This window comes from Zeus faber (assembly GCF_960531495.2).
Source record: "Zeus faber genome assembly, chromosome: 11".
Classification (NCBI taxonomy): Eukaryota; Metazoa; Chordata; class Actinopteri; order Zeiformes; family Zeidae; genus Zeus; species Zeus faber.
In genome coordinates, this window is record NC_137205.1 from 20,125,669 (window position 1) to 20,140,104 (window position 14,436).

Here is a 14,436-nt window from a genome sequence, read left to right on the forward strand (position 1 = left end):
TTAATTAGTAATTCATTGATTCTATGCAACTCTGTCCAGCCCCATAAAGAGCCAAGTGGTCGAGTGTTAATATCGGTATCTCAAAGCTGCCATCTGCCTTTTGCTGGAAATGCTGGAGGACCTTCCAATGGTCCAAAACAGTAGAGTTTATTGAAGCTGCCTCAAACCAATTCACCTCTGGTAGGGAAATAATTGCATAAATACAATTCTGCTAAATTTATAAACACAAATGGGTGAGTCTCCAAAAAGGTGCATTTATATCATTTGTCATTAATAAAACGTGTATTCATAAAAGGTAATAGTTAACTTGTAAAGAAAAGATACCCTCTTCTCCAAAATACTGTAAAACAAAAGACAAAATTTTCACTCAGAAAAGGGGAAAACACAGTTCTTTATTAAAAACATATGCAGATGAAGCCTTGTAACCATGTGCATGTTTTCCTCTCTCATTTCTTTTCTTTAACATTTGGAAAGGCCATGCTTTAGATATACAGAAAGAATCAAGTAAAGATCTACACATGTTACAATCACACAATGGTATAGAAGATCCATTTAGATTCTTATTTACACTATATCAGTAAGCAAAAGTGCTTGAATGCATAACATAAGAAAACAGTACAGTAAAAAATACAAAATAACCTGCTACCACAGCTCCCTATGGATGAAATTGCTAAATGGGGGGGAAGGGGGAATCCATACATGGAGTCACAATGCATTGAAATTCCTGGACCTGGAAAGAGCCCTCTCTGAACATGTGACCATGACATCTAAATGTCTGGGGTTCTGAAGAGCAGATATTTATCGTTAGTTCAATCCCAATTATTTCCCACAACGACAAACTAGTATATACTCGTACCATCGCCTTGTTTCTTTAATGTTCCCTCTAAAGCTCTTTGCGTGCATTATGCAAACTCTTGCATAGGACTCAGTTCAGAGACCGGCGGCCACAGGGCCCATCATTTGGCACTCCTCGCTCGGATAGTATTGTAAACACTTGTCGTTGATTTGGGGAATGTTTGAAAAAAGGCCCTTGACTAACGTACAACCGGGACCTGGACCAAGTGGGTGAGGATGGAAGGATGGATGGATGGCCATAACACTAAGCAGCAATAAAAGCACATCATCAGAGGAACAGATTTGCAGCTTCTTGTGAATCTTTAGAAGTTGAATCGTTGAAATGTAAATACTGCTCACAAAAGTTTTCATGGATCAGGAGTTCCGTTTAGACCAGAGATCTAATGGTCACGGAGAGAAAGCGTGTGCACACAATTTTTTTTTTACCAAAAACAATTTGCCCATCTACACATGTTATTTAAGGCTGGTTCCACCAGATAAATAAGTGGCTTAAAACAAATAAGTAAGTGCTGTCACAGCTGTACAGGAACAGCTTAAAAATCAATGGTAAAACCTAATTCCAGAGTCATTAGATAACATCCTACTTGCATCATTTATTGAATACTAACAGGATCTAGCTTATGTTTTTTTTGTTTTTGTTTTTTTACATGGGGGGGTAATCTGAGGTCACACAGACTATTTGAACCAGATTTCTAAAAAATAAGATGTTTTCTGTGAAATGCAGTCTTTCAGATACAAGCTGTTGAGTGTCGATGGAGAACGCATCACAGGACCAGAATACAACACTGATTTTCGGAGATCAACGAGCACCACAGACGAGTCATCCTCCCCGAATCAAAGATGAAGATGCCCCCCCCACCAAAAAAATATTTCTACTAAGGTATTTTTAGTCCCGGTGCGGAGGAGGATGCTGGAGACGTTAATACAGAATGTGACTGAAGACAATCGCCTTCTTTCCGCTCACAAAGTGAGAATATGTAGATGCATAACGTAGAACATTAAGACGGCGCTTCACTAGCATCAGGCTGGACAGCCCAAAATACAAAATCAACTCGGATGCAACAAAGTGAGCCCGGCGATACCAACCCTTTCGAGAAACGTGACTCAAACCCGTCTTTTTGCATATGCTGTGATGTTCTCTAGAATTTGGCCGCAGTACATCCATCGCCATGTCTACGGTCATGACTGGTAACTGGAACACACAATGTCGGCCAACGCAACAAGACACTAATTTTTCCCCAACGCAAGACACGATTGAAGCTGTCATGGAGTGTGTGTGTGTGTGTGTGTGTGTGTGTTTGGTGAGCGTAGAGACGACAAAACAGATTTGAAATCGTACAAGAGAACAGCACATTGGAAATGCGCAGGTAGAATACTTACCATCTCAGTTTTCCTTTGCCCAGTTTCCTCTTAGCGCTAAATCTAGAAAACTATCACCATATAATAAAGTCTGTGTGTGTGTGTGTGTGCGTGTGTGGGTGTATTTTGGTGGTGGGAGTTAACACTAGATGAGCATGAAGTCTCTCCGTGAGACACCGGCGTCGGGCCGAGTTACGTCCAGCGGCACCTCTTCCGGCGGCAGGCCTCGGGGTCGGACGCGCAGCCCTCCGAGTCGCTCTCGGACGACGAGGGTCCGGCCGCGGGGGGCGGCGACGGCGAGGAGCGCTCGGCGCCGTCGGGGGCCTCCTCGGTGGCTCGGCTGTTCAGGCTGAGCACCCAGCCCAGCTTGTTGTGCAGCAGCTGGCGGAGGCCCGGCGGCAGCGGCAGCACGTCCAGGGTGTCGCTGCAGCCCGGCAGCAGCTGGCGCAGGCGGGCGCAGCACAGGTACTGCAGTGAGGTGGGGGCGAAGCAGGAGCGGATCACCTTCATGCTGCTCTTGGCCGCCGTGGAGCAGGCCATCGGGTAGAAGTGCTTGTTCTGCAGCTCGGTGGCGGCAACACCTTGATAACACACGTCGTGGGAAATCATAAGCAGCAGCTAATTACATCCGAATTTCCCCCCCTGGGTATTAATGACACGTTACCTTATCCAGAGTTCATGCTGGGACTTTGAGTCATAGCCAATCTGCCTGGTAGGAGTATAATTTGTCAGGCAAATAAAGATAAAGAGACCAGCCATATCTATTTTCACCGCTTGCACAATTGGAATGCACATTTAATGAAAAAAATAATACTGTATATAAGAGCGTAATCTTACATTTTGGACTGAAATTGATTTGAAAACAAAAATATATACAGCTACATGGAAAAGAAAGTTCTCAGGGCTGCGTGAGGGTTTAATCTGACCAAATTCACAGAGACATTTTTAAACTTTTTAAGGACCCGCAGACACCCTGGGAAATACTTAAACCCCTTTTAACACCTCGTTGTTCCCATGACGGCCTGAGCTTCTGGGAAGTTTTATGTGATAATTTGTCCAAAAAGATTTATTAGATTATTAAGCAAGGTAAGGAATTACGAAGCTCCTCCGACACGTCACCTCCTGACATCACTTTTAATGACAACCCGTGTGGCGTGCGGTCCGCACCTATGCACTTGCGATTCTTGAAGAAGGTCAGCGTGCCGTGCCAGGTGTCCAGGTGAACCCCGATGATGGATCCCTGACCGAACCGAGAGGAGAAGTTCATCTTGTCTCCTTTGTGATGCAGCAGCCCTACAGCGGAGAGAATGGTCGCCAATTAAGACCAGTTTAAACGGTCGCATCAGTTCAGTAGCTTGAGCCTCTCTGAACTGGCGTTGCAGGAGACGCCGAAGTGGCGATTATTCGACATGTTTGCGGCGCACTCTCGTTTGTCTCACCAGTGTAAGAAAGTCCCCAGCTGTCCGCGTCCTTCCCCAAAAGGCTGCAAAACGTATGCCTGTACTTGTCCAAGTTGACGTCAGAGGTGCCGATTCCGACCATCTGTGCAGTGAGAAAAAACACGAGTCAAGACAAAAAATACACCAAAAAAATCAGAAATACAGCATGTAAACAAGCTTTGCACCTTTGATTTTTGAGACAATCTTTTTTTATTTTGCAGAAATATCCTCACAACTCGTGATGCAACTTGTAAAACGTGTTTTTTGTATAGAAACACAGTCACAAGTCATCACTCTCATTCCTTCCTTCTCTTTCTGCATATCAAACAATGAACCGGGAATATTTTACTTATTTTTTTCTTAATTAAAAAAAAAAAAAAAAAAAAAGTTTATTTAGCTTGGGGTCCATTATTAAGTCTATAAATTAATCTTTAATTCAACATCCTACTGAATGATGATTCAGTAGGATTCTTCTCAGGCCAAGGACGAGCTCTCACAAATATGGGGGGGGATTTGTTGCATCGCGTTGATCTTCACTGGGTATTGTTCAGAATGAGAGATGGATGATGAGCATTCAGAGGTGAGCGTTACCATGTCTGTGCCGTACACCGGAGACGTCATCTTGACTTCCCAGAAGTGTTGCCCCTCAGCGAGCTCCTTGGAGCCGCGGATGGCCGCCGTGCCACAGCTGTACTCGGTGTGGAAGTTCACCTTGCGGTTGTCGCAGCTCAGCAACGTCGCTGTCGACCGGTCGTTGGCGTCCCAGACCCAGTCAAAGTCTAAAACGCAGGAGGTCATGCCACGCTTGGGTGAGAAATATTAAATATATATTTATATCGTCTTTTAAATCATAGGAGCGCATCACATATACACGCAATTCGAAATGAGAACTGGAAAATGGAACCTTACCAATACAAGCTGAATTAAACAGAATATGTGATGCAGGGCCTGACACTAACTTTTAGAAGAACAAGAACAATCTTTAATCGTCACACAGCACAGCACACCACACTACAACACACACACACACACACACACACACACACACACACACACACGCGCGCGCGTGCGCTTTGGATGGTGGCCGGTGAAATGAGGCCTCTGCGTTTAACCCATCCTGGCTTGTCCTTCCTCCGGGGGGGCAGCCAGGAGCAGTGGGCAGCATTCGTGGACGCGCCCGGGGACCTGGTGATGAGTGTCCATCGCTGGTCAGGCGATGATGTGTGCATGTTTTTGGTGGGGGTGCTTACTGACATTAGGTGGAGGAAACACCATGTGAGCACGGGGAGAACATGCCAACTCCACACAGAAAGGCTCCTATTTGGGAGATAACCCGCCGGAGCACGGTGCCAACAGCGCCCCAGGCGGGAATCCCGGGACCTTCTTGCTGTGAGGCAGCAGTGCAATGCACTGCGCCACCGTGCCACAAGTAGTACTTAGTCCTTAGTAGTGCCACGTTGGCAACCATGCATCATCTGTTGGTTGCCAAGACTGACAAAGTGGTTACCGAATTACAATCATTTTGTCAATCAGAGATCGACTCCATCGGTGGCGACTGGCGTTGATGGCGTTTTTTTTTTATGTTTTCTTTTTCCGCCTGGAAAAATCTGAGCATTGAATCGGTGTAAGTGCAGTCTACCATTTTCTGAAACTGGAGCGGAGAGAGGGGGAGGAAGAGAAGGAGAGAGAAGGGAAGAGGGGAAAGAAGCTCTGGCGACCGCTGATCAGATTTCACTTCCCCGCTCTACAGGCCCCCGCAGAGACGTAAAGTGGGGCAAAAAAAAAAAATGTAAATAGAAATTAAAGAAAAGGCACATGGACACCCAGCTCTGGATTTTGACGCTCTGGGCAAACGGAGAAGCACTGTGGAGCGCGGATAACGCCCGCGATGGTGCGCATCAGAACCCCTGTGATCTGCGTGCACGTCGCCGGTGCACCGAGGACATGTTCCTCATGAATATGCATATCTTGCCCAGACAATCCCCGATGCCCATTCACACTAAAAAAATGTTCAATTTAAAAAAAAACGCGCCTGATAAAAAGGGCACAAAGGGGCATCAAGGGGCAAAGGGGCAGGTGCTCAGGCAGGGGTTTCACAACTACTGATTTTCATTTGTTGCCAAGTTTCTCATAATAGTAGTCGACTAGTCGTCCTTCCCCTATTATGTAAGAAAGAAGCAGAGAGAGAAGGGCTGGGTAACAATGACCTGTGATCCAATCAGTGGTGATGGCTCTGTTTGGGCTTTGCTGCGCGGCGTGGTCGACTGATTAATCGGTAGGCCGGTTAATTGGGCTGATATTTGCACATTTTGAGATAATCAGCATCGGTAGACGCCTGCGCTCACAAGGCCGATTAAAAATGTTTTAAAAGTCTGCAGACTAGTGTTGTCAAAAATATAGATTTTCCTATACATATTGATGCTGAATATTTGAAACTGTTTCAATACTAATTTGCGCACTATGGATATAGTGGTAGCAGCTGCTTCCTCGCTCTCTCTTCTCTCCCAGTCAGACACACACTGCCGCGGTGTCCATGTAGCTCCGCCTTCTCTCCCTCGCTCGCTCGTTGTCTCCACTGTCTCACTCATTTGTCGTGGTGTTTGCTCATTAAGGGTAGCAAGTGCAGAGCATCCGCGACCGGTTTTGAAAGAAAACGGCATGAGTGCTGTTTGGAAATACTTCGCATTTTAGGCAAAACTTATACGTAAAGCCTGGACTTTGGACTGGACTTTTTTATCCTCCAGATGTGGCTGCGCCGTGCGTGCGTTCCCGTGGCGATTTTCCATTTTATTTTTGTCTGTTTCCTACCTGTATGAAAATTTTTTTCTTTTTTTTAAACACAACACTGTTCTTTTTAGTTTCGTTTCAATAAGGTAATGGAGCGTAGAGCGGAGCGTAGATCACCATCTTGGGTGTGCTGCATCCCGTTTTACAGCACACCCAAGATGGCGGACGAGGCTTAATATTTTTTGTGTTGATACTTCATGTATTTGGACGTATCAGCAATATAAATGAGCGAGTGGAAAGGAATATAAGGAAAGCAGAAAGAAGCAGCTACGCTCCGTGAACAAAAGTTAATAACAGGCGCGTGATGTCAGTGATGTCATCAACATGTGACACGCCCACTCGCTCGCTGTGGATGAGCCGGAGAGATTACCTACTCTGTTCACAGATACCGCTTAATGGGACATTACCCGGACTTTTTACTCGAGTGCTGGCTGGGTAAAGTCTGCGTAATGTCCGGGTCAAATGGGGGTTCACACATACAGCTCTTCCAGGTAAAGTCCAGATCATTTCCGTGTTGCAGTGCATGTGTGAAAGCACCTTTAGTCAGTCCATATAATGTGAATTCATTTCCGTCCGTAATGGATAAAGGTTACCTTGGTCGTCCTCTCCGCAGTGGCAGTCTTTGATGCGGTGGAAGCCTCGCAGACGGGGGTTGTAGCTGCTCTCGGCCGGGGAGTCGCAGCCGCAGTACGACTCCCCGGTGACGGGCACGGCGCTCGGCACGGGAAGGACGACCACGGCGGGAAATTCCACCTCAGAGTCCGAGTCGCTGTACTGCAAAGTTGCAAACAAAATAAAATGCATGATTTGGGATATCGGGCTGAAGATAAGGACATTGTTTCATATATTAAACAAACCCAAGTCTAATTGAAAATTAAAAAGGTGTAATAAAGCCAGTCCATTTTCCAACTTAAGGTTGGTGTTTTGAGAAAAAAGGCCTTTTGGGTCAGGTCAAGACACACACACACACACACACACACACACACACACACACACACACACACACACACACACACACACACACACACACACACACACACACACACACACACACACACACACACACACACACACACACACACACAATTAGGGATATTCGTCTTTCGGGTGAAATTTCAGGATGAACCTAAAATGCACTATAACCTTTACAGGTGAACTTAATTTGAGCTTCTCTAAACTTTTGAATGCACATGTCCAACTGTTCAATGTTTCAGTACTTTTTGCACGACTTGCTGTTCTCTAACAAGGAGCTGAACGGCAAAATTCACAACAGGTGTTTGATCCATGAATCGACCAATAGATTTCCTGGTTCAATTAGAATTGGTATTTAAACAGTCCTCTTCATCATGCTGTTCACATTTTGACATCATGAGACCAAGACACCTAACAATTGATCAACAGTACCTCGCCATTGTGAGGCTTTAAACAGGATGTTCTCAGAGGGAAGTGGCCACTGAGCTTAAGAGTGCCACAGAGTGTCATCAGCAGGTTGCAACAGAGATACAGAGAGACTGGAAGAGCCACAGAAAGGCATAGAAGTGGACGTCCTTTGGCCACATCCCACACTGATGACCACTTCATTGTGAACAGTGCCCTGCGGAACCGGATGATGAATGCCACTCAACTCCAGCCACATTTAAGGGAAGTGAGAGGCATCCAAGTGTCACGTCAGACCATTCGAAACCGTTAACATCAGCGTGGTCTGCGTGCTAGACGACCTGCAAGGGTACCTGACCACACCACCAGGCACAGCCATCATCGTCTTGCATGGGCCAGGGAGCATTTACGCTGGACGAGGGGCCAGTGGGCCTCACTGCTGTTCTCTAATGAAAGTCAATTCACGTTGAGCAGAAATGATGGCCGCCAACGATGTTGAAGACGTCAAGGAGAGCGCTATGCATCAGCCACTGTTGTCACCAGACGAGCCTTTGGTGGTGGTGGTGTTACAGTGTGGGCAGGTGTGTCTAGTCAATACATAACTGCCCTACACTTTGTGAATGGTACAGTGACAAGCCCATACTACCTGAATGACATCATTAATCCAGTCATTGTGCCCCTGCATGAACAACACAGGCCTAATTTCATCTTCATGGACGACAATGCTCCAGCTCATGGAGGTCGCATCATTAGGGAACGGCTGCTGGAGACTGGGGCACCTCAAATGGAGTGGCCTGCACTTTCTCAAGACCTGAATCCCATAGAAAACCTATGGGATCAGCTGAGTCGCCATGTAGAGGCTGGTAATTCTGTAGCCCAGAACCTCAATGACCTGAGGGCCGCCCTTGAAGAAGAGTGGGGGGCCAGGCCTCAGCAGACAATAAGTCGACTTGTGAACAGCATGAGACGTCATTGTCAAGCTGTAATTGATCCTCAAGGGCACATGACAAGTTATTGAGACATTGACATTTTTTTGTTGTGGTTAACCCACCACTGTTGTTGGCTTTTATTTCAATAAATTATTTGAGATGAGGAAATCACCATTGCATGCTTCTACTTAAATGCCCTACTTTCATGATATAATATCACTGTAGTGTGAACTTTTTACATTTTCCATACATTTTACCCGAAAGCCAAATATCCCTAAGTTTTTGTGAGTAGTGTATATATGCAGAAAAATGTTATTGCAACGCACGGAGGCGCTCGCGCAGGCGACCGCAAAGCAGAGGAGCGGTGTCAAGTTCATTTTAGCTCACGGGCCAGACTGGTCAAAATACGCCTCATGCGGGTCGGATTACTTCAGACCGTGATTAGAGGTAATCATGCATATAAAATTGCAGTTCTTTTTCACATGATCTCAAATCCCTGCTATAACTACAGAAGTCTTTAATTTGACAAACTGTGTTTTATTGTATATGAACAAGATTGACGCTGTTATCTCAAAGACCTCAACCAAGCTGTGTCTATACTATTGCACATACAGATAATAACTGAATATGAATATTTTAACCATCCTTTTCCCCCCAATTGTGTCTTTTCCCCCCCCATTATCCTGCGTCAGAAAGAACAGTGAAAGCTGGTCAACATCCGGAGCACATTGCAATGTGTGTAAATCGCTGGACCACATTTAATACAACACAGACAATTCATTCTATTATATAATTATAGAACCGGCTGCCTGCGCGAGCACCTCGTGTCGATTACGCACATTTTAGTATTTTTAGTGCTTATACAGCTTATTGTGCGTAATCAGCGGGTGTCATGACATTTCACAGCATATATGTACGACCGTATGTATGTGTATGTGACAAATAATCCCTTGAATTTGGGAACTTGATCGAGAGAACTCCAATAACCTTTCAGTCCAGAGCAGCCTGAGGTTGTGCAAGATTCTCTCGTCTTGCATCTCTAGCTGTTTACAACCTTAAACGTAAACAGCTGCAGTGGCCTGAAATTGCAACACATTTCTCATATTATTTTCACCAAAGGAAATCAGTACTTACAAATGGCTAATATCTTCTGACTTGAGTTTGCTATTTGCTATTTAAGCTGGTTCATTATCTATCTAAACAGCTTGGGAAAAAATAATCTTACACAATGCTTCACTTGTTTGTTTTTTTTTTTGTTTTTTAACGGGATCCCCCACACCAGACCGTCGTACCCGGAACTGAACCCAACCTCCCTTTCCCAGCATCCTTTGCCCGGGTGTCCTACCTGCAGCCGCTCGTAGCCCCAGTCTTCTCCCTCCGACGCCATCACCAGTGCCCGGGCGTCGGCGTCCCTCCTGATGCCGCTCCACACGTAGCGCCACGCCCGGCTGTTCCTGGTCCTCCTGGACATGGCCAACGCTGGAGAAAACACATGTTTGAGACATTTCAAATCAACTGAATCTTTTTTTTTTTTTTTTACACGCAATTACACAGTTTGCTCACGATGGTAAAAGGGTTGGTATTGGTAGTATTGATACAACTGCTGAAGTTAAGATTCTTCAGTACAGTGGTACTCAACGTGGGGCGGTGTACCAACATTTAAAAGATGTTGGTACCATTAGAGAATGTACATGAATGACTGTTGCGTAGTTTCACTGTTCTAACTAACTAGGTGCTTTTTTACTAGAGTTTAGACACCAACTCATATTAACAATAACAAATCTTCTCAGAATGGGTCCCAAAGACAAAATATTATCAAATCGAGTCCGTGGCCTAGATAGGTCCCTTACATAAAAAAAAAAAAAAAAAAAAAGCGTGACTATCACTGCTTTATTAGAATTTATTTTGAGGTTGCAATGATTTAGAGTCCGTAGTTAGCTGTGAACAGCTGGCCCACTGGTGCGGTCAGGATCACCTGGGGCTGAACCAGCTCAAAACTGTGGAGATGAGAGTGGACTGGACCCCACCCCACTCAACAGCACTGTGTCTGCCTCGGGTTTCTGGGATCCACAATCTCCCCAGGGTCTAAAACAGGCGTCCAACATCGACACAATCACCAAAAAGGCCCGGAGGAGGATGCACTTCCTGGGCTGGCTCAGGAGGTTCAACCTGCCTCGGGTTCTGCTGATCCAGTTCTACTCCGCGATCAGCCTGTGCACACCCGTCGCTGTCTGGTTTGGGTCGGCCACCAAAGCGGACGGGACGGGGGACAGACTTGACGGGACAGAGAGGACTCAACATGAAAACACCACTGCAGACCCATCGCACACCGGCCGCAACCTGTTCCAGCTCCTCCCGTCTGGCAGGCGCCACAAACTGTACGCCGCACGCCGAAAACGACCAGACGGGACCACAGCATCTTCCCGCAGGACGTCACTCTGACCAAAACACTTTAAATCTGTCTCAGTGTCCGAACAATTCCCACGGAATAACCCTGGAACACTAAACACCCACAGTACCTGCAAATCCTAAATGATATGTTTTGTAGTTTAAACACGTTTTCTTTACATGTACACATCATTGTCAATATAATCCCAGAACGCTGTGTGTAGCATGTATCATACACTCGTGTTTAATAAACCTGTTAAAAAATACCATTAATTCCAGCATCTGTGTTTCTGCACCTTAGCACTGTTGTTCTTCTTGTTTTTCACATATACTTATATCTGCACGTAGTAGCTAAATGTTTACCTTTGTTTACCTTTCTGGTCCTTGTTTTAGATCTATGTCTATATGTCTATGTCTATGTGTTCGTACATTCGGAGCAAGAGAAGAACCGGGGTCAGGTTCCTTGTTTGTGAACACACACTTGATTGCGATTCTGGTGTTTAGTGTTAGACACTGGCTCAAGATTCAAGAGGTTGATTCGCCACATACATATACACGCGTTCATACATATATGCAGTGAAATGTCTTTGCACCGCACCCGGAGATTATGCCCAATAAATTCTAAACCGAACATAATAACCAACCGAATTTCTACCAAGCAACTAACTGATTCCTAAAACGTAATGCAGTTGGTGAACAGAATAACACGAATAAAATAAAAGATAAGACTCAAAAAGGTCATACAGAGTGGGGACACACAGTATAAGTAGAGCGAATAGAGTTATGTACATGGGCTCCATCTAAATCCAAATATAAAATCCCATTTAATTCCACGTCTGCGCCTGGGGCTGAACTGGCTTGGCGTCGCCCACGTGTCAATAAAAGGTCTCACAGCACCAACCGGAGGAAATTCATTTGCCTTCGGGCTTGACGTTCAACATTATCGGATGGCTTCGCCTCGGCGTCCAGTCGACCGAGTGCGGCTAGCTCCTGTGCTAAGCGTTAGCCGCTTCAGCAGCAAGGTCAGAAGCGATTAGTACATCTGCAACTGCAGCGCGTGGGGCTGACAAGTCAAGTTTATCATTTAAAAAAATTAAATTAAATTTAAAAAAAAAAAAAAAAAAATCCATTAAACGCTCCTTTCCATCAGCTGCCGACGAACGCTTACAATCCAACGGCTGTACAACCAGTGCGCTGTCTAGAAACGCGCTAGCTACCGTGGTCAGAGCCGGCCAGGTCTCCCCCCCCGCCTCCCTCCCTCCTCCCGGTGCGGCTCGGCTCGGCTCGCTGATGCTAGAGGCGTCCTCCCAACTTTACCTGCCCGTGCCTCCGAACCGCTCCCCGCGTACAACGGACGCCGGCGCGACGCCTCCTCGCTGGGCGCTAAATAATGCAACGGATCCCCCCAACGCGCGGCGAGTTGCTGGCGGTGTGGGCGCCGCTGTTCATGGCCTCCTTTCTTTCTGTCACGCCGTCAACAATAACAGGGCTAGCGCGGTGCTTATGCTAACAGCTAGCCCTGCGCCGCTGGACGGAGGCGCGGAGGAGTCCGACGATGCAGCACAGGGCACACAGTGGGTGTTGGATTAGGATTATTTTGGGGGAGGGGGCGGTACATAATAAATAATACTAATATTTATAATTATGATTATGATTACTATGATTGTTATTTATCATTATCTTTGTTATAGTAATAATCATAGTAATCATAATAATCATAATAATAATAATAATCATAATCATAATTATAATAACAATATGATTATTATTATTATTATGATGATGATTGTGGTTGTTATAATAATAATAGTATTTATAATTATGATTATGATTATTATTATTATTATTATGTACCGCCCCTTCCCCCAAAATAAACTACAATAAATAATTATCATTGTTATTATTATGATTATTATGATTATTATGATTACTATGATTATTACTATAACAAAGACAATGATAATAAAATAATAATAGTAATCATAATAATCATAATAATAGTAATAATAATAATCATAATAATAGTAATAATAATCATATAATTATAGTTATTAATAACAATAATAATAATAATAATTATTATTATTATTGTTATTATTATTATTGTTGTTGTTATTATTATTATTATTATTATCATAATGTACCGCCCCCCCCAAAAAAATAAACAAACATAAATAATGATCATTATTATTATAATAATTATAATAATAATTATTATTATTATTATAATAGATATAGCTGCAGGCAGCAGTACACGGGGTCCGGTTCAGTCATCTTAGGTACGTATGCAGCACGGGTCACAATTTTCCGGGGTGACTTTGAACGCCGCATGGGCTCGTCCGGTCCGCCGCCCGAAAAGGCGCAACTGCTACGCGAAGCAACCGGTGCGCAACCGTCCGAGTGCGCCCGAGCGTCCGTCGGTCAATGACGTCACAAAGCGCCCGGCTCCGCAAACTAATCTACTTCCGGTACGTTTAATCTTAAATCAATCAATTTTATGTCTTGAGTAAGTTATTGAAAAATGACAAATCCGTACCAGATTCCTCATTTATTCATATTCATCATAGTCATGAATCAGAACATGCACGCGGCGGTCACCTTTCTCCACTTTTCTCTTATATTTCAGTTGCTTCATAACATCCAGTGCTTTCGTCGTCGTTCTTGGATGATGATGATGGTGATGAACTTTAATGTTTTCAATATGGATTTAACACCAATTTAACTCGTCGAATGGAGCCTGAGAAAAAAACAACAACCCAAAAAGACATTAGTTCTGTTATAGCAGGGTGTGGGTGGCGCTGTTAACATTAAAGTGGTAATCCATACGATTATTTTACATAAAAATCCCATATCTGATACCTGTTTTGAGTCGGTACTTCATTAGAAACAGCCACTCCACGTATTTGCGTCGTGCGTGCCAGATATTCCGTTCTATTAACAGCGACGATTTGGGTATTTTTATTTTCTTTTCTTTTACCGCCGACGACCTTTTGAAGTGAATGACTTGCCGTGTTTACCTCTCAACTCATGAACTGCTCAACAGGTCACGTGTTGAGCGTCGGATCAGCTGTTCCCCCCGACTGAAACGCGCACCGCCAATGTAAAAAACTCTCTTCTCGGAGGAGAAATCAGCGGAGACATTTTAATTGATCCAAGCCCTCTTCGCTCATTAAATATTATATTCTTGCTTTATTTTTTTGGCCGCTGTAGATTCTAAAAGCTTCGCATGGAAATACATTGTCTCTCCGTCTTGTTGCTATACTGTGATTAAGGGCTTTATAAACCATGACAAGATCCATGTC

General features: G+C 44.6%; 1 protein-coding gene across 1 annotated transcript; it reads right to left on the bottom strand.

The window, feature by feature from the left end:
- Positions 1-373: 373 nt before the first annotated feature.
- Positions 374-12,572, bottom strand: spsb3a (splA/ryanodine receptor domain and SOCS box containing 3a). Its single transcript, XM_080009890.1, has 7 exons — positions 12,452-12,572; positions 10,092-10,225; positions 7,034-7,214; positions 4,245-4,432; positions 3,654-3,756; positions 3,382-3,507; positions 374-2,795 (listed from the first exon to the last, which is right to left on the bottom strand). The coding sequence occupies exons 2-7, from the start codon at positions 10,215-10,217 to the stop codon at positions 2,407-2,409; spliced, it is 1,113 nt and encodes a 370-aa protein (XP_079866016.1). The 5' UTR covers positions 10,218-10,225; positions 12,452-12,572; the 3' UTR covers positions 374-2,406.
- Between the last annotated feature and the right edge of the window lie 1,864 nt (positions 12,573-14,436).